General features: G+C 39.6%; 1 protein-coding gene across 7 annotated transcripts in view; it reads right to left on the bottom strand.

Annotated features, from left to right (window-relative positions):
• The window catches only part of LOC5502691 (nuclear factor related to kappa-B-binding protein), a 69,691-nt gene extending 48,984 nt beyond the window's left edge, over window positions 1-20,707 (bottom strand). For all 7 annotated transcript variants that reach the window (XM_048732673.1, XM_048732672.1, XM_048732670.1 and 4 more), the window contains exons 1-10: window positions 20,430-20,707; window positions 13,126-13,203; window positions 11,862-11,917; window positions 10,497-10,564; window positions 4,449-4,519; window positions 4,089-4,145; window positions 3,542-3,594; window positions 1,708-1,770; window positions 1,451-1,481; window positions 696-747 (exon numbers count right to left, since the gene is read on the bottom strand). In XM_048732673.1, coding sequence (XP_048588630.1) covers window positions 696-747; window positions 1,451-1,481; window positions 1,708-1,770; window positions 3,542-3,594; window positions 4,089-4,145; window positions 4,449-4,519; window positions 10,497-10,564; window positions 11,862-11,917; window positions 13,126-13,203; window positions 20,430-20,498 — 598 coding nt within the window. In that variant the 5' untranslated portion in view covers window positions 20,499-20,707. The remainder of the gene's footprint in view (window positions 1-695; window positions 748-1,450; window positions 1,482-1,707; window positions 1,771-3,541; window positions 3,595-4,088; window positions 4,146-4,448; window positions 4,520-10,496; window positions 10,565-11,861; window positions 11,918-13,125; window positions 13,204-20,429) is intronic.
• Between the last annotated feature and the right edge of the window lie 29 nt (window positions 20,708-20,736).

The raw sequence follows: 20,736 nt of genomic DNA, 5'->3' as shown, positions 1-20,736 counted from the left end.
GTTTAGTTGACGAAAAGATCATTATATGTAGGTAAAAAAAATGTTAAGTTGTCAAAAAGGTCATTATATGTAGCCAGAAAAAATGTTTAGTTGTCAAAAAGATCATTATATGTAGCCAGAAAAAATGTTTAGTTGTCAAAAAGATCATTATATGTAGGTAGAAAAAATGTTAAGTTGTCAAAAAGGTCATTATATGTAGCCAGAAAAAATGTTTAGTTGTCAAAAAGATCATTATATGTAGGTAGAAAAAATGTTAAGTTGTCAAAAAGGTCATTATATGTAGCCAGAAAAAAATGTTTAGTTGTCAAAAATGTCATTATATGTAGCCAGAAAAATGTTTAGTGGTCGCTTGCAGGCGGCACTCGGTGTTATCATCACAGAAAACCCAATCAGAATGATCAGAATGGATAGAGTCTTCCGCAATAATAAGACCGAGTACCGTCTGCAAGCAGGCTAGATGGCTAGCAGGCATTTACTTGTTTATAATAAACAACCGCAGAAGACAGAAAAAAACGCTACAACGATAAAGTTCTAATTTGTATCTTTTTAAACTGTCTTTTGTTAAGCGTACACAAGTAAGCAAGTTACTCTGTAGATAAAAAATAAGAGAAAACGTGGTTTAGTTGTTGGAATGGTCATTTGTGTGGTCAGGAAAAGGTTCATACATTAGCTACATTAGTTTAATCCACACATACCTTTTCCATTTGTCATCTGGCTATCCTCATCTTCCGAAGACATGATGACATCCTAAAGATGAACACATGAAATAGCAAACGGATGAACACATAAAATAGTAGACAGATGAACACATAAAATAGCAAACAGATGAACACATGAAATAGTAAACAGATGAACACATAAAATAGGAGATGAACACATGAAATAGCAAACATATGAACATAAAATAGAAAAAAATGACCACATAAAATAGCAAATTTGCTATGTATTTATGTCAAAGGTACATATGTGTAGCGCTGTAAAAGGTACATATGTGTAGCGCTGTAAAAGGTACATATGTGTAGCGCTGTAAAAGGTACATATGTGTTGCGCCATAAAAGGTACATATGTGTTGCGCCGTTAAAGGTACATATGTGTTGCGCCGAAAAAGGTACATATGTGTTGCGCCGAAAAAGGTACATATCTGTTGCACCGAAAAAGGTACAATGTGTTGTGCCGTAAAAGGTACAATGTGTTGCGCCGTATAAGGTACAATGTGTTGCACCGTAAAAGGTACAATGTGTTGCGCCGTAAAAGGTACAATGTGTTGCGCCCAAAAAGGTAGTACAGTATGTGTTGCGCCGTAAAAGGTACATATGTGTTGCACCGTAAAAGGAACATATGTGTTGCGCCGAAAAAGGTACATATGTGTTGCGCCGAAAAAGGTACCATGTGTTGCGCCATATAAGGTACAATGTGTTGCGCCGAAAAAGGGACATATGTTTATGCTCACCTCGTTCTCTTTCCTGCATTCATTTAGGATCCTACACAAAATAGATGCCATTAAACCTTGATCGATTTGCATTTATATGCAGGCTTTGATACCATTTAGTGTAAATCATTGTACTGGTGTCATAGAAATACAACATACCCACAATAAGTGGTAAAAACTCTTCAAGGATTTTGAATGACAGAAGCCAGAAGGCGATTTAGCAGTTGGAAGACAAGTTATCTGCGAGAATTCGCCGAATATCTGCATCAGGCACTTACTTGTCCATCTTCTGCTTCACTTTGTGTTCTACGTATGATCCTTCGTCTGACACAACTTTTCCTCTATGAAAACACTGCACTTTATAATGCGTCTAACTATTGACCAAGATTACGCAGCAAACAGCAAGTACTGATAATATCAATATAGTGGAACCTCGATTTGACGAACCTCTCTACAGCAAACTTTTCGGTACAACGAGCTTTATTTTTCAGAAGGCCAAAATGTATGGAACAGAACCTAGATATACCGAACATCGATTTAATGAAAAACCTCGTTATAACGAGCACAAGAATGTAGAATATACCTCGATATAACGATTAAATGTCAACATGTGACGAAAGGTGATTAGCAAACAGACCAAAGGAGGAAACTTCTTTAATCCTATACCGTACAACACTAGCAAAATACACCTACAGAACGATTTTATCTTCTTTGTGTCTTGAAAGTTCTATTAGTATCTTTATCTTTGAAGGTTTTTTTTTTTGGAAAACTGAATAAAAAGCTGGGTTTTTTTACCATTTTAATTTTAAAGATGACATTTACTGATGACAAAAAAACCCTCTTTGGAAGTAACCTACAGTATTTAGTAACCTACAGTATTTAGTAATAACCTACGGTATTTAGTAACCTACGGTATTTAGTAACCTACGGTATTTAGCAACCTACGGTATTTAGCAACCTACGGTATTTAGCAACCTACGGTATTTAGCAACCTACGGTATTTAGCAACCTACGGTATTTAGCAACCTACGGTATTTAGCAACCTACGGTATTTAGCAACCTACGGTATTTAGCAACCTACGGTATTTAGCAACCTACGGTATTTAGCAACCTACGGTATTTAGCAACCTACGGTATTTAGCAACCTACGGTATTTAGCAACCTACGGTATTTAGCAACCTACGGTATTTAGCAACCTACGGTATTTAGCAACCTACGGTATTTAGCAACCTACGGTATTTAGCAACCTACGGTATTTAGCAACCTACGGTATTTAGCAACCTACGGTATTTAGCAACCTACGGTATTTAGCAACCTACGGTATTTAGCAACCTACGGTATTTAGCAACCTACTGTATTTAGCAACCTACTGTATTTAGCAACCTACGGTATTTAGCAACCTACGGTATTTAGCAACCTACGGTATTTAGCAACCTACGGTATTTAGCAACCTACGGTATTTAGCAACCTACGGTATTTAGTAACCTACGGTATTTAGTAACCTACGGTATTTAGTAACCTGCAGTATTTAGTAACCTACAGTATTTAGCGAGTGGTTTTGTTTGTCAGTTCAGTTTCTCATGCTGTAGCTTTGTACAGATCTGTATAGATATGATAGATTTGCTTTTACATTAAAGAACGATTGTTTATTTTATAGTACTGAACAATTCCCTCGGAACTTTGTTAAATCAAGATTCCACTGTACTACAATAATATGTACATAATATAACACTTTTCAGGCAAAAAGCTACTATATCATGAAGCAGATTTCCATTTTCAGAGACACATGGCTTTCATTCTTAAAAACCCGACTCTGTACATTTAGACTTCTAGACTATACAAGCCTTCTCGTCTGAGATCCCGCCTCTCAGTTTACTTCATTAACCTTCCCCGCAGAAAAAAAAAAGAAAGGCGGGTATTTATACACTCATGATTGTCAACTGCATGAGAGGTTTTTATACTGGCAATCAACAGGGCATATTGTATCTATGACACTATCACGGAACGTATTTGGTACTGACTGATGACGATGATGTTGGTGATAATCATGATAATGAAAGCTTATAAATTAGAAAAGATCATACCATTTCATTTAAACATAAAAGTTCATACCTGGTTCTTATCGGATCGCTGGGTCCCTGCCGGCTTACTTGATCAAGAATCTCCTGAACAAATAGTATGTCATAGTAAAAGTGAGTAAGTTATAGAAAGATTTAGTGTGTTATAGTAACTCTAGACTATGTGAAGCAACAGGACGGCTCATATATGAGGGCCAAAAATTGCTGGGGGGGAGGGAGGGAGGGAGGGAGGGAGGGAGGGAGGGAGGGAGGGAGGGAGGGAGGGGGGGAGGGGGAGGGAGGGAGGGAGGGAGGGAGGGAGGGAGGGAGGGAGGGAGGGAGGGAGGGAGGGAGGGAGGGAGGGAGGGAGGGAGGGAGGGAGGGAGGGAGGGAGGGAGGGAGGGAGGGAGGGAGGGAGGGAGGGAGGGAGGGAGGGAGGGAGGGAGGGAGGGAGGGAGGGAGGGAGGGAGGGAGGGAGGGAGGGAGGGAGGGAGGGAGGGAGGGAGGGAGGGAGGGAGGGAGGGAGGGAGGGAGGGAGGGAGGGAGGGAGGGAGGGAGGGAGGGAGGGAGGGAGGGTCAGCCCTCTTATTCACAGTACAAACCTGTCTAGATAGCATCACCTCTTGTAATAGATTCCTGTAAAACTGCTGCTGTTGAAGCTGTGGATGAAGTATAGGCATGTAAGTTCAGGCTACAGTATACACATTAATACAGTATACACATATCAACACACCAATACATTATACACATTAATACAATAAAAACATCAATAAAGTAAAAACATAAATACAGTATAAACAAATCAATAAACACATGATAAAGAGAGGGGTTGAGCATGATAAAAGGAGGGGTTAAACATGATAAAGGGAAGAGTTAACCATGATAAATACTCAGGGTTAAAGCTTTCACCCTAAAAATATCAGACCCTCAATTAAAACCCCCCCTCCCCCAATTATACTGACTCTGTATTCCTTGTATTTTGCTTTTTGGCAAAGTTTTTTGTATTTGACAACATCTGGATAAAAGAATCCATCTAAAAAACAAAAATAAGAAATCAGGCATTACAAACTATAGGTCAATAGGATAAGGCTATTGGATACAACATCCATGTAAATGTCTTAAATAGTAAAACCCTAGTATTTCTAAATTTGTATCTAAAGAATGCCTAAAGACTTTATGTTTTAGTGACTTCCCAGTTGGATTATTGTAATAGTACTGTATGCTACATTGGCTGCCAAAATACCTGTTGGGTAAACTACAGCGAGTTCAGAACACTGCAGCTAGACCTCTACAAACACTATATAGTTTAATAACATCACTCCAGTGCTCCAAAACCTCCACTGGCTTCCTGTCTTGTATTGGATCCAGCTTAAATTGGCAATGCCACAGAACTGTATTTATCACTAGCGACGCCACTGAGCTGTATTTATCACTGGCGACACAACCGAACTGTATTTATCACTAGCGACACAACCGAACTGTATTTATCACTGGCGACACAACCGAACTGTATTTATCACTGGTGACACGACTGAACTGTATTTATCACTGGTGACATGACCGCACTGTATTTATCACTGGTGACATGACCGAACTGTATTTATCACTGGTGACATGACCGAACTGTATTTATCACTGGTGATATGACCGAACTGTATTTATCACTGGTGACATGACTGAACTGTATTTATCACTGGTAACAGGACCAAACTGTATTTATCACTGGTGACATGACCGAACTGTATTTATCACTGGTGACCCGACCGAACTGTATTTATCACTGATGACCCGACCGAACAGTATTTATCACAGGTGACCCGACCGAACTGTATTTATCACTGGTGACCCGACCGAACTGTATTTATCACTTGTGACCCGACCGAACTGTATTTATCACTGGTGACCCGACCGAACTGTATTTATCACTGATGACCCGACCGAACAGTATTTATCACAGGTGACCCGACCGAACTGTATTTATCACTGGTGACCCGACCGAACTGTATTTATCACTTGTGACCCGACCGAACTGTATTTATCACTGGTGACCCGATCGAACTGTATTTATCATAGACTCTGCAACAGAAGTTGGAAAAGGAGTGGCACCATGAATTGTTTTATATGATTTGTCAAGGGCGCAAAAATTATGAAACTTTATAAGTTGTAACCTATGATCGACAAATTCTGGAGTTACAGCAAGCTAAAACAGAACATTTTGGTCGAGCAGTACAGGCTCAATACGCTCGTCTCAAGGGTACTTAAAGAGACTTCCATTGAACTGCAGTTTTGGAAATTTGGAAGATGAATTCTTGAGAGATTACTTGTGGGATAATTTCAGAGGCCATGAGGGAGTGTATGTTGAGAGAAAAGGAACTCACACTCACCATAACACCGAAAATCTGTTGTTATGTAGAAGAAGCCAAGAAGAATGCCTAGTTGATGACAGACAATTCTGAAGTTCATGGTGTACAAATAAAATCAATCAAAGAAAGAAGCAGGAAAGGACTGCTAACAAGAGGGCCAAAAAGGGAGGTACGGAATGGAAACCATGTAGCAAATGTTAACGAAAATAACCAACATGCCACGTTTTGTCTATGCCAAAGAATGCCTTGAACGTTAAAAGAAGAATCACTTTGCAAACTACTGCAAGACAAGCAAGGGTGTGCATACAGTAAGCCAGGATAACAATGAGTCCACCTCATAGGAGCCTATATTTATTGTGCTATACGCAAGCAGTCTCACAAAACTGAGATCAAACTAAGTGAGTGTTTCACGACCTTCAATGTACAACCTGAAGTTTCACATTGTGACGATGGTGCACAAGTTACTGTAATGTATTAATACCCATGATGCTTTGCCAATAAAGTTGTTGTAGTTTGCTGACTCATAGAGTGGTCGTCTTTCTCCATGTGGAGTTCGTTTTCCCAAAATACTACATTTGGCGGCGAGTTTGTTTCTTTTCTACGTGCACGAAGTCGCACGAGAAACCCTAGCTGGTGCGGAAGACGGTTTTGGGGAAGAATTGAAGTGTTTCCTACCGAAATTTGGAATGTATTTCCCTTTGCGTTGTGAATCAAGAATTCAAGATGGCGGCCAGTGGTTTGTTTGGTCGCGTGGGAGAATATCAGGAAAATAGAGAGAAATTCAAGTCCTATGTTGAGAGAATGGAGATGTTTTTTCTTGCAAATGGGATAGCTGAAACCCCAGGCGAAGACAACGAAGCAGCAAACAAAGTGGTTCGACAAAGAAAACGGGCCATTCTTCTCACCAAACTGGGTCCTGAAGTTTATACAACGTTGAGTAATCTATTGGTTCCAGCAAAGCCGAGCGACACACCATTCGACGAGATAGTGCAAGCCCTAGAGAAGCACTACAACCCGCCACCGCTGGAAATTGCTGAAAGTTTTCACTTCGGAACTCGTGTCCAGAAAGAAGGAGAAACAATCAGTGATTTTATTGTGGCGCTAAAGAAACTGTCCATTCACTGCAATTACGGAGAGTTCCTTAATCGTGCACTATGGGATCGGTTTGTTTGTGGACTAAACAGTGCAAAGATCCAAAACAAGTTGTTAAACACAGAGGATCTCACATTTGACAAGGCTTGTCAGATATCAAAGGCAATGGAGATGGCAGAGAAAAACACTCACGAATTCAACCTGACAACTGAAAAGGCGAGCAGCCTTCAAGGGACAGTGAATAAACTAGGAACTGCTAGAAAAGGGAACACTGAGGAACCATCCTGTTACCGCTGCAAAGGAAAACAATATGCCTCTAATTGTAAGTTTAAATTAGCTAAGTGTTTTAAATGTTCCAAAGTCGGGCATATTAGGATAGGCCCAGACGCAAGCGATACACGGTAGAGTTATCGATCAATGGGTCTATGTGTGAAATGGAGGTAGATACCGCAGCTGATTATTCTGTGATGAGTAAGAGCACATACATGCAGAAATTCAGTCATATTCCACTCTTACCCTCAGAGACGGTATTGCGAACGTACACGGGAGAGACACTTGAAGGGTGTGGTAAGATGCAAGAAACAGAAGTTCTAAAAGGATTAGAAGTGCAGGAAAGAGCGACCATTTGAGAGGTGTGATAGAGTGCGTGTGCATAACACCAGAGCTAGCTCAAAGAGGGATAAGTGGATTCCTGGTACTGTAGTTAAAGTATGTGGTCCCAGAACATATGTTGTAAAAACAGGACACAGGACTAGATATGTCCACACTGATCACATGATCAGAGCACATGATGATATCTGTGGTGACGGGAATGAACCAGATATCACAGTGCCTGAGTCGTGTGAGCAGGGTGGCACATAGAGTGAGACCATGATTCAGTCTGACAAAGTCAACCAACCAGCTGCTAGTATTTCAGATCACCATGTAACTCCAGTAAAACCTCAGGATAGTTCTGTTACCCAAACTCCTGTGCTGAGGAGATCTCAGAGAGTTGTCAAACCAGTTGTCAAACTAGATCTATAAGTAGTTGTGCTCAGGATATAGTTAACTCCTCCTTTTAAAGGGAAAGCAGTGTAATATACCCATGATGCTTTGCGAATAAAGTTGTTGTAGTTTGCTGACTCATCGAGTGGTCGTCTTTCTCCATGTGGAGTTCGTTTTCCCAAAATACTACAGTTACCATTTCTCAGTGTTCAAGAAAACACCTAACATACAACTAGAAAAACCAAGTACTGCCATAACGAGCTACACTGGGGACCTCCTAGAAACAATGCCACCTTAAATGCAAGGGTCAGGAGCGTTCTTTGTGATGAACACTGAGAAGCCACCACCCTGGGTTTCAAAGCATCTCAGGACCTCAACCTAATAAAGTTTGTGATGAATATCAACAATGATCAGGTGAATGTATTTAGCAATTCCCCAAAGTTTTTCAGAATCTTGGCTGTTTAATTAGACTAAAAGCCAGTCCGTAGCACTTAGAGAAAAGCTACAGTCAACCCTGGATCTGATGTAGAAGGATGGGGGTAATCAGGACAGTAGGCACTCCCCAGAGTGGTGAATTCTCTTGCAAAACCCAAAAGCTATCACTTTCAGTTACCAACAATTGTTGACATAACCACAAGTAGTGTTCTAGAAGAGAATGACACAGCACTTTGATGATTTGGAGGGTATGGGAAAAGAAATTAATGATATTCTTTTCCGGGCACCATCAAAAGAGGAACATGACCAGCAACATTACCAGCGAAAAAATGTAAAGACATCCATTTCAGACATAACAAAGAGAGATGTGAGCTTGGAGTATCACGGGTCACCTGCATTGGACACAAGTTGTTAGAAGCTGGAGTGAAACCTGATGAAAAGAAAGTAAGTGCATTAAAGGACATGCCAGCGCCTACCGACAAGAAGGGCATAGAGCGTCTGCTCTGCACCTTCAACTACCTCTTCAAGTTAATTTCCATGTGACAGCACCTATCCGTGAAGGATCATTTGGTCCGAAGCTCAGCAATCATTGTTTTAAGAGATAAAATGCATTCTGTCCAAGAGTCCTGTTCTGGCATTCTATGACGCAACCAAAGCAGGGGTCTAACGTCAAACAAGGGGTCTATAATCAAGCAACCACTTACGCCAGCACCGCCCAGACTGCAGCGCATGCTCTAGCGTCTACAGAAATATGATTTAAACCTAAAGTACAAGCCGGGCAAAGAAATGATTCTTGCAGACAGCCTGTCAAGAGCCTATGTATACAAGATAGCAGTGACAACATGGATAGAGAAATCATCAATTATGCACACAGTGTTATCAAACATCCAAGCAAGTGGTGAAAGCTTAAAGAAAGCTTAAAGTAATCAAGACAAAGACCAAACAGGATGAGATGCTGCGAACTCTGAAGAGAACCATTCGCAAAAGATGGCCAGAGAAGAGGTCTCGTGTACAAAGCACATACAGCAGATATAGAACTACAGAAATGAGTTTTTGAAGCAGATGGCCTTAAACTGAAAGGTGAGAGAATTCTTTTTCCTCAAGAACTGAGACCCGAAATGCTTAATGTGATTCATCAGGCCACCTACTGTAGGCATAGAGTGCAGCAAGCAGCGCACCAGAGATGCCATGATCTCGCCCTGTATGAACTTCGCAACTCGAATGCTAGAGAACCAATGTTAGGGGCACCATTGCCTACCAGGCCATGGGAGTTGGTTGTAACAGACCTGATAATTAAAAAGATCATAGACAAGTCTAAAGCAGAGGGCAGTAACCCCTTCACGGCACTTCTGGAGCAACAAAACACGCCAATTAACGGAATTGGATCTCTGGAACAAATCTCAATAAGCAAACAATTGGTCAATCATCCCCACCACCCTAGAGCAACTAAAACTGACAGTCGCGGATCCGGACATCCAGAGAAAGGCTCAAGAGGATGCAAGCAAAGCATAGGGCTCACTATGATGCAGATACGAGATAACTACCACTGCTGCAGGAAGGAGAGGCTGTGCAGATGCAAATCAAGAGACGATGGCTTCCTACGACAGTGGTCGGCAAAGCTAACACAACCAGATACTATCATGTAGAGAGTCTTTAGTGATCTAAAGACGGTTGGACCAAGAAAAGACCAAAACACACCCACCACAGGAGTACCACCACCTGCTACAGATGCACCACAAACAGCAGATATCTATGTGTGTGGCACCCACTTGAGGAATGGCCTGCCTGTGATAATAACTAGGAAGTTCAGCCACTTAGCATTACAAAAAGTTTCTTAAGACACATCTTTTCAACAAATAATCATTGTCACTTACTAGTAATTTTAATGAAATAACTATAAATACACTATTTTTTTACATTTATTTAGATAGATACAATTAGTAATTTAAGCTTCTGTAAAATTGTAAATTACTTTTGATCATGTCAATGTTAAAATGCACTACAAAAATTAAATTACTATAATTATACATATTATTACATTAGAGCAACATGATAAAGTATAGTCCTATTGTTATATCCCTACAAGTACCGATTGATAATAACTTATGGCTAATGTTGAATTTGTAGGATCAGTACCTTTCAAATGAGAGTGGAATTGTTGAAGTGGGTTTCCAAACTTGAAATTCTCTCCTCCAAACAGTGCTCTTTAAAACAAAACAAAATGACATGCAATCTGGCAACCCTAAACCAGGTGGTTAGATAACGACACCCACTTCCAGAGTAAAAAAGTAAAAGCCTCTCTGTTTTGTCTAAAAAAAAACTTAAAGCACGCATTTCATAAAGTGTTTTGGACAAAGCAAGTGGTGCCCCAGTGGCTCACCGCGGTGATCTTAGATATTAATCCCTCAGATACTAATCAGATACTAAACAGATACTAGAAACGGTCACGTACTTCATAAAAAAAATTAAATAATAAAAATAACTATTAACCGAGTAAAATCAGCTAGAATCGATGGAAAGGCATTAGAAATATGGTTTCTTAAATTATATCTGTAATTTGTATAGATCCTAGACCAATGTCTAATTAGAATACCTTGTCTGATTTCTGGTTTAGACGCTTGTAAATTTCTATGCAATACGCAAGGAAATAGCTATAATAGAAATGTTCACATTTCTATGCCGATTTAGCGTTTAGTTATTAAAACAGCAAACATCTACTTTGATGCCAACATAATGAATGTTGCTGACGGTGAAAACCACCCGAGTGGAAGTCACGCTTGGATAACGCGCCTGGACACCACGCTAGCTATATCAACTACAGTAACTGCTCTACATTGCAACAATTACAGAGAGTTAAATATAACTTGGACTTGAATTGACCGGGATAAAAAAATAATCAAATCATCCAAAAAAAGGGGATTTTTTTCCTTTTGAGATCACCTTTTGAGATTTCCTTTTGAGCTGCTATTTATCCAAATTCGTTTCACCGTATTTTTTTATCCAGTTGTATTAAACTATGTGTATGTGTAGGATCGCCTTTTGAATTTTTCACGCTAGTGATGACTGACATAGAAATTTAGCCTAAATCAACTAAATAAAGTGTCTTGTGATAAATCCCACTGAAGATTAATGGTTGCTGATACGTTTTGTGCATATTATTTGTCTACATGCATATTAGAACAAATATGTATTAAGTACTTATTTTACATTGAACCCTTAACCTTTGTATTGTTTAAATGAATGTCCAAAACACTTTATCAAATATATGCTCCGATTTGTTGATTGCATAAAAGCATTTATGAAAGTTTGAAAAATGTAAACGAGCTGACACAAACATACTAATAAAAGTCCAATTCAATGCTAAAATTCTTTATTTTGGATATTTCTTTTACGCTTTTGAGACTTCATTAGAGTTTTTTTCGCTTGGAGGAATATCCCTTGGTCTACTATGAGTGCCTTTAGATTGACAGACTGTGTCAAAACCCTGGATCCTTGCAGTACCTTAAATTGACCTCTTGAGCATTTGGGTTGTCAGTTGGTAGTTTAGGTAGAAATTTCTGAAAATCAAGACAAATGCTAGATATTAACTAAAATGAAAATTACAAATGAATAAAAATAATAAATAATAAACTCTGCATGTAGGTACTGAACATAGTCAATGGCAGCATGGATGCACTGTATGTGTTATACAATAGGGCTTCATTAAACTAGCAGGGGCCACTTGCACGAAGTCTGGATAACTCCTATCCAATGGATAAAACTTGCCCAAGTGGCAGGATTTGGTATTAATATGTGTCTCTGTGTATGTTTCCCTAGGTGTCCATATGTATATGTCCCTATGTGTCTCTATGTATGTGTCCCTGTATCTCTATGTCCCTGTGTCTATGTATGTGTCCCTATGTATCTCTAGGTATATATCCCTATGTGTCTCAATGTCCGTATGTCTCTGTGTCTCTATGTATGTGTCCCTATGTGTCTCAATGTATGTGTCCCTATGTGTTTCTATGTATGTGTCCCAATGTGTTTCTATGTATGTGTCCCTTTGTGTCTCTATGTATGTGTCCCTATGTGTCTCTATGTATGTGTCCCAATGTGTTTCTATGTATGTGTCCCTTTGTGTCTCTATGTATGTGTCCCTATGTGTTTCTATGTATGTGTCCCCTTGTGTCTCTATGTATTTGTCTGAATGTGTCCTTGTGTATGTGTCTCAATGACATCACATTTGAAGCTATTTTTGGGCAACGTTTGTGCATTGCTTTACGTTCATTTTTTTGGCTTGTAAAATTCGAATCATTTTTTTTTTCATGCTGACAGACTAGTCAGAATGAGTATGGAAAAATAAAGCAAGCCACAGGCATCATTTTTGAGTTAATGTTCTCTCGAGCAGCAATCACACACAAAAGACAATCCAGGGCGTATAGCAATTCATTTTTATTTGATAGACAATTTCCTTGAACAATGCTATAATTCACAAAAAGCAACTATTTGGCAGGAAAAGAAATAAAAAAATACCTTGACCTTATCTATCACCTCAGTTTCTCACATCAATAATCCTGTCCATTGCTTGAAAACCACATTTCTCTATAGAGATGCCCAGGGAGCACATTCTTTGCTTGATACAAGAGAACTTACACTTTCAGACCTCACAAAAAGTCCCAACATGGCTGCCAAAGTGCATATGTGTCCCAATGTGTATCTGTATGTGTGCCTAGGTGTCTCTTATGTTTGGGTATGTCTCGATGTGTCTACGACAAATATACTGCACCTCTAAATACTTCCGGTCCTCATTGCTCAGCACATCCCTCCATGTGTTAATGCTTAAAACCTGGTTAAAGATCTCCACCTGTATCAATAATAGAAATATGTATTACTCGATAGCATCTTACCATCACAACATCAGTACTGTACAGGACCCAGACCCTTCCGGCAACAGATACACAACTTTTAATTGCTAAAGGAATACAACATAAACATAATCTCGATCAAAACAACCAAACTTTTCACCATTCACCTAAAATCTGAACTCTTAGAATAGTATAAAGTAAAAATGACAGCGAAAGTCAATTGCAAACTCTATAAATCATAAGCAGAAGCAAATAATTTTTTTTTTCAATTTGGATTCAAAAGTGTCAACTCTGATACTATTTCTAATTGAGTTAGGTAAATTGTTCCATATTTTTTTGGGCAGCAACTGCAAAAGCTCAGTCCCCAAACGTTTTGCAGCTTGGTGGGGGACAATAACAGTGTCCTCTGCTGTGACAAACATAATGCAGGGTTCGTACAAATGAAATTCAAGGACTTTTAAGGACCGTTTCAATGACTTTTTGTAGAAATTCAAGGACTAGTGAAACGATAAATTCATAGAGACAATAGAGGGCAAATATACTTTTCCAAGTCTTACCAAAGCTTTTATCAATTGTACATTGTTTATTTTCAATACGAAAATAGACTGTTATTAAACAGTGATTTCAAGCAAACAGATTTTCAACTTTGGGTGAGATCCTCAAATTTTCCAAACTCTCTTCTTTCAAAGCCTTTTGCTTTTCCTTAGCACAAATTCGCAGTGCAATCGACTAAGTGAGGAAGCCTAGTTGTGCCCTTTGAACAGTTTCACTTGTTCTCTAGTTCTTCTTGGCATTTTCGCTTACAGCTTACAACAATCTTCTCCTTGGCTCTTCTCTAGTCTTCATGACATTGAATCTAATGTTTCCTCCCTTGACTTACTGCATCTAGCAGCGCCTTTCTTATATCTAGATCAGCAAGCCCACGATTGTGAACAACTTTCAACAAGTTTCATTTACTGAGAAGTCTCTTTCGACTCTTGCCTGACCAAGGTGAATTCTAGGGGATGAAGCGTTTCTGGTCCTTTATAAAGCACTGTAGGAGAGACAGCAGCATGGATTTAAAGCATTACGATCATGTGAAACACAGCTTCTTGGTTTTATACACTCGTTGGTGGACAATATGCATGAAGGTAATCAGATCGAGGTTTTGGTGATGGATTTCAGTAAAGCATTTGACAAGGGAAATCACCGACTCCTTGTATCAAAGTGAAAGCACTATGGCGTTTGTGTTAAAACCAATCAGTGGATTAAGTCCTTCCTATCTGCAAGGAAGCAGAAGGTGGTGTTTGTCGGGGAATAATCTGAAATTGCAGCCGTCCTCTCTGGGGTACCCGAAGTCTCTGTATTGGGCCCATGTCCTCTACTACATTAGCGATCTCCCAGACAATCTGACCTCCTCCGTGAGACTCTTTGCAGATGATACCATCGTATATTAAACCATCAAGTCTACCGAGGATGCCTTCACTTTGCAACAGGACCTAGACAAATTAGCCATGTGGTAGAAACAATGGAGCATGGCGTTTCACCCAGCTAAATGTAAGATCTTAAGTGTTGGACGCAAGCAAAAACCTACACAAAATACTTTTCACAGCAAAACCATGTGTGCTGTCGACTCGGCAAAATACCTTGGGGTCACCCTAACATCAGACTTTAGGTGGATAAGCATATAAACAACATCTGCAACAAAGAAAGCAGCACCCTCTGTTTCCTTCGGCGTAACCTGAGAATAGGCTCCCCCAAAATAAAGCCATCTGCTTACTTCGCTGTAGTGCATCCATACCTTGAGTATGTGTGTACTGTATAGGACCCATTCACAAAGACAAACATCATCAGAATAGAGATGGTACAACGTCGCGCAGCAAGGTTTGCGCTTCATTGCTACGACAGAACAGCAATTATCTGGGTTGGTCCTCACTAGAAATCCGAAGAAAGAGAGCGAGGCTCCTGATGTTCTACCAGATACACCATGGCCTTGTTGTCACTGATGGCCTGCCAACAGTTCCGCCGATGTATAGAATAAGCAGGCATATGAATAGCCAAAGCTACAAAGTGCCACCTTCAAGAACCAACTATCACAAAAAAATCGTTCTTCCCGCGGACCATCAGGGATTGGAACTGTCTACCTGAACTAACTGCAACGCTTTTGAGAAAGCAAGCGAACTATTATTGCGTGGACTTATGTAACTTTACTTATTATATTTTTGTTATTTTATCGTTTTTGTTGAAATTATGATACCTCATAAGAATCTTTGCATAGAAGGAGATGGAGTTATATGGAAGAAGAAGTACGCACCCAGCCTGTCTAGGTTGTGGCGAATGGTCAAACCGAGAAATAGTTCCGAGAGGACAAGAAGGCCGTTTTTGAAAATCAGAGGAAACGAGATCTTGCTTTTCTTAAGTACCAGAACGAGAAGTCGAATCTCTAAAATTCGAGAAATCGAGATGCCTTAAAATTTGGAAAGAAAATCAATATATCCAAGGAACCACCTCTCTTGTAGTTGAAATTCAAGAAGATCGTCTTCTGGGCTTGCTAAGCTTTCTCCACAAATTCTGTGTACTGGAGCACCAGATCACAATCTCCTATCTTTACATGCTTGTAGCCCATCATCGTCATCAGCAACAGCTTGAACTTGGCGAAGCACACTTCCTTTCACTGTACAATCTGCGTATGATCTATGCTGATCCTGTTTCTGGGCATGGATTTTACATACTTTATCTTGTACATAATTATATAAAGAAATAACTCGCAAACCATATATTTGGCTACAATTTGCTATTAGTCTTCACTCCAATAAGATTTACTTTTGTTTATTTAATCAAATATTTTTCAAGGACTTTCAAAGACTGATAATAAGAATTTAAGCACTTTCCAGACCTTGAATATCAAATATTAGAATTCAAGCACTTTCAAGGTTTTCAAGGACTTGTATGAACCCTGTTATGTGTAGCTTGATTGCCTCACTCCAATCAGCTCGGGTAAACTACGAACCCTGCTATGTGTAGCTTGATTGCCTCGCTCCAATCAGCTCAGGTAAACTACGAACCCTGCTATGTGTAGCTTGATCGCCTCACTCCAATCAGCTCAGGTGAACTACGAACCCTGTTATGTGTAGCTTAATCGCATCACTCCAATCAGCTCAGGTAAACTACGAACCCTGTTATGTGTAGCTTGATCGCCTCACTCCAATCAGCTCAGGTAAACTACGAACCCTGCTATGTGTAGCTTGATCGCCTCACTCCAATCAGCTCAGGTAAACTACGAACCCTGTTACGTGTAGCTTGATTGCCTCATTCCAATCAGCTCAGGTAAACTACGAACCCTGTTATGTGTAGCTTGATTGCCTCACTCCAATCAGCTCAGGTAAACTACGAACCCTGTTATGTGTAGCTTGATTGCCTCACTCCAATCAGCTCAGGTAAACTACGAACCCTGTTATGTGTAGCTTGATTGCCTCACTCCAATCAGCTCAGGTAAACTACGAACCCTGTTATGTGTAGCTTGATTGCCTCACTCCAATCAGCTCAGGTAAACTACGAACCCTGCTATGTGTAGCTTGATCGCCTCACTCCAATCAGCTCAGGTAGACTGGGGCTAGTCCCTTTTTCTCCTTGAATATCAGAAGCACCACTTTGAACCAGACACGGCAAATGACAGGGAGCCAGTGTAGCTGTTGAAGAACAGGGGTGATGTTCGCGTAGCAAGGGACCAGACAGGCTCCATGGGCAGCTGCGTTGAGAACTCTTTAAAGACGATACAGTATAAGGGTGAATAAGTGTCTTTGTGCCATCTTTAGTAAGAAACGAGAAGAATTTAAACACACCTTGCCAATATGGACTATTAATGGTCATAGAGCTGTCAAACCATGAGACAATTTGCACACGGAGCTGACTGGCTGGATGTTAGAAGAGCCAACTCTGATGCCATCAAAGTTGACTTTAGCTAGCTGCTGATGCGACCCAGGCATGATGAACTTGGCCTTGCTGTCATTCAGCATCAGTTCTTGATAGCCCATCCAGCTTCTGATGTCAACAATACAGTCCTCTGTGGCTTTAACTGTCTCCTTTTGGGACTTGGTAGCCTCCGTTGCAGGCGTTTTTAGGCAGGCATCGCTCGCCTTGGACTTGGTAAATTCCGGACGAAAAGATAGAATTACCTGTCATCCACATAGGTCTATGATGTGGGTAGATTTTTTTTTCACGACATGAAACAAACATGATACGTACATTATTTAAAAGAGTACAGGACCCAGACAGCTGCATTGAGGGACTCCACTCATGAGGTCAAAGTCCTTGCACTGATGGTGGTCAATACAGACACACTGTTTTCACCCAGAGAGAAACAACTTCAAGCCCCAGCTCCTTCGAGAGAGGTCGAAAAGCAAACTTCCAATCATCCGGAACACGTCCAGTAGAAAATGACCATATTCATTATAACTGTAGAAAGTTCATTTATACACTTCTTCATAAGCCAAGTAGGAATAGGATCAAGTTAGGAGCTAGCATTGGACCCAGACGGGGTTATCGTCAGCAAAATCTATTTTAACCCTTAGGGATGGCACTTTGGGTGTGGTCAACAGAAATTCGTACCCTTAAGAGATAGCAAATTGGGTGTGGTCGAATAAATTTTTAACCCTAAGAGATAACAGAATGGTAAAAAAAATGTTAAATACCCCCTTAGGAATAGCAGCTAGTTACATTTTATCCCCTAAGTGATAGCAAAATCAGAAAAATCATTTAACACCCCCAAGGGATAGCAGTTGGTCGACTTCAAAAAGCTTCTTTGAGTCCAAAGTAATTTCTTCACAGTAATATCTGTTCTTCACATCCTTCAGAAGCGCACAGTAAGTATGACTTGGGTCCTGTACAGTACCGTAAATGATCAAATAAATGGCGGGGGTGTACTAAATTTTGATGGTTTCAGGAAGACATTCAATAGTTCCATAATAACATGTGCGTCTAAATGTTCAAAATATTTGCGTCTCAAGGACTGTACCTTTAAATTCCCGCAAGAGAGTTAGGATTAGTAAATTCTCAAAACTTTTAGCGTTGAGTGGTCTAGATTGTAAAGATCTCTTTCTATGGGAAATATTTAAAGCTTGATTATCTAAGCTCCTTAACATGTGCAATCAGCAAACAACGCATGTAACATCTAGTAAGCAAGTTCTCAAACCTTTAAGCGTTGAGTATTTGAGCATGGAATAGTAGATTTCCTTTGAATAGGAAAAAAACATGTTTGCCTCAAAATCCTTGTTTAAATGAAAATTGAGTGCGTTTGGGAGAGTGTAAAACAACAGATTTTTGGCACAGCTGAAATCCGACCAATTTTGGGAGTTTTTGGATGTGCTTGGGGTGGGTTATTCAGTGAATTTTGGCCAATAGTTTGCACTACTTTTGGTCAGTACTATAAGTTGTTACTGGGATACCTGTGGTAGCCCACTCATAAAATGCGACTGTTTTTTTTTTCTGTCATCTCGTGATTTGCACAGTGCAATTCCCACGAACCCTTGCACCACAGGCGATACTTCTTATTTTAGTGTATCGATTGCGACCTTACTAAAGCCTTTTTCTTACACAAAGTATCTAGCCTACTGTCCTACGTCATCGTAATGCCAAATTACCAAAAACTTTTGCACAATTTAAAACTGTGTCATGGCCGCCATCTTGAATTTGAGATTCCAGCTCTCAGATCCATGTTATTTGTGCAGTTGAAGGCCCGATTCGCGATTTAATAACTGCATATTTAACCATAGCCTCAATTTCTACCAAGTTATTTTGGAGATCATCTCAGATTGGATTGATTTCGCTGTATTTACTCGTGTTTACATTTGCGACCGAGTGCGAGACATGCGGCTCAAGATAAGAAAGCTGACTGCTTTAGACTCATACAGCTTACTTCAAGACGTAATTAAATGTGCTCTGGACACTCATGAATGGACTCGAGGTATTTACCTTGATTGCTTAATCTATTTTGAAGTGGAACTAGTTTGAAACAATTGATGGAAATCGTCTCCTACAAATCGCTTTGTCAATGAATCTACTTTACATTGGACACTTGACCGGCTACCCTAAGATGAATTTTATTTTCTTACTATAAAATATCTTGATCTCTCTCATTGAATCTCATCATTTTAACCATGTCGATTTTAATAAAGTACAGCATAGGTGTTGTAAGTCATGTAAGTGTAAAATATGTACTTAAATCTATGAAAATTATTTTGGTACTTTGGTGCTTCTTTTAGATAAGCTTAAGTTTTATTACTTCCCTGAAATACCTTTATCTCCATCCAATATCATTTTATTTTTATGGAACATTTTCAATAAAATCTAGAGATTTGTAATATTTTTGTAGTGTTGTTGATCTTGTAAATATGTTTATGCTCTATAAATTTCAATCAAGTCTGGATATTCTATAGCCCTCTCATTTGGCTTCAAAATAAATAAATGTTGTTGTTTACTTGTAACTTACATAAATAAAATAATACATTTCAATAAAATCATATTGTTAATACAATAGGACTTACTTTGGGTGTTAAAATAAATTTAAGTGATAGCAAATTGAGGGCAGTGAACCAAAGAAATGTTTAAGAAATAACAATTTTAAAACACATTCTCAGCTTTCCTTAATTTTATTTGGGTGCTAACTCTGATGTGAGGATAGTATTTGAAGATAGGACAATCAGCCCTGTCTACTTTCATGGAGCACACCTCAAGTCCACCCCACACCTGAAGAGATGATGCCCTTACCTTTCTTGCCCCAATCAGTGTTGTGATATGGCATTTACAATAAAAAAACAAGATTATATATATTGTTTTATTATATCCAAAGTAGGCAGTAGAATCTTTCATGTCATACATGTCACACAAACAAGTTGCAGATCTCAGGTATCCCAGTCAACTTTGCACGCAGGGTCTAGTTTGTTTTTAGGCGGAGAGGGAGGGTAGCAAGGGGAGAATATTTAATAGACATGGGGTGTTTGGTAAAGCGGCGCTCAACACAAACTTACTAACTTAGTGGGCGCCCTTATTGCGTTTATTACTTACTTCATTTACGGTAATAGAATCAGCATAACAAACAGAAAGAGTCAACGTGATGAGCAATATCATTTACGGTAATAGAATCAGCATAACAAACAGAAAGAGTCAACGTGATGAGCAATATCATTTACTATGTGCGCATCGCTTTGAACCTCAGAATGTATAAAACACTGCATCATGGTATACTGACCTGGTTGACGAGGTCGATAGGCAAAGCCATCTCGCTTCCCGCTAGATTACAAATCTCCACATCGGCCATGACTCACAAAAACCACCGAACTACCCGATATTGTGACAAAAAATACTTATCCCATCACATCACAATGTATTCACAGTTTGAATTTCCGAAAATAACACTTGTTTTTATTCTGTCGCCTCAATTGTAAGAAATCGAAGACACACCGACACACTCATTCTCTTGTCTTTTTCATTCTGCCGCCATATTGTTTTTGAGATGACACCGCTGACTTGTATAATTCTAAGCGAGCCTTTCATTG

Source organism: Nematostella vectensis, chromosome 9 (genome assembly GCF_932526225.1).
Source record: "Nematostella vectensis chromosome 9, jaNemVect1.1, whole genome shotgun sequence".
NCBI classification, from domain to species: Eukaryota; Metazoa; Cnidaria; class Anthozoa; order Actiniaria; family Edwardsiidae; genus Nematostella; species Nematostella vectensis.
This window is presented reverse-complemented; position numbering and strand designations above follow the sequence as displayed.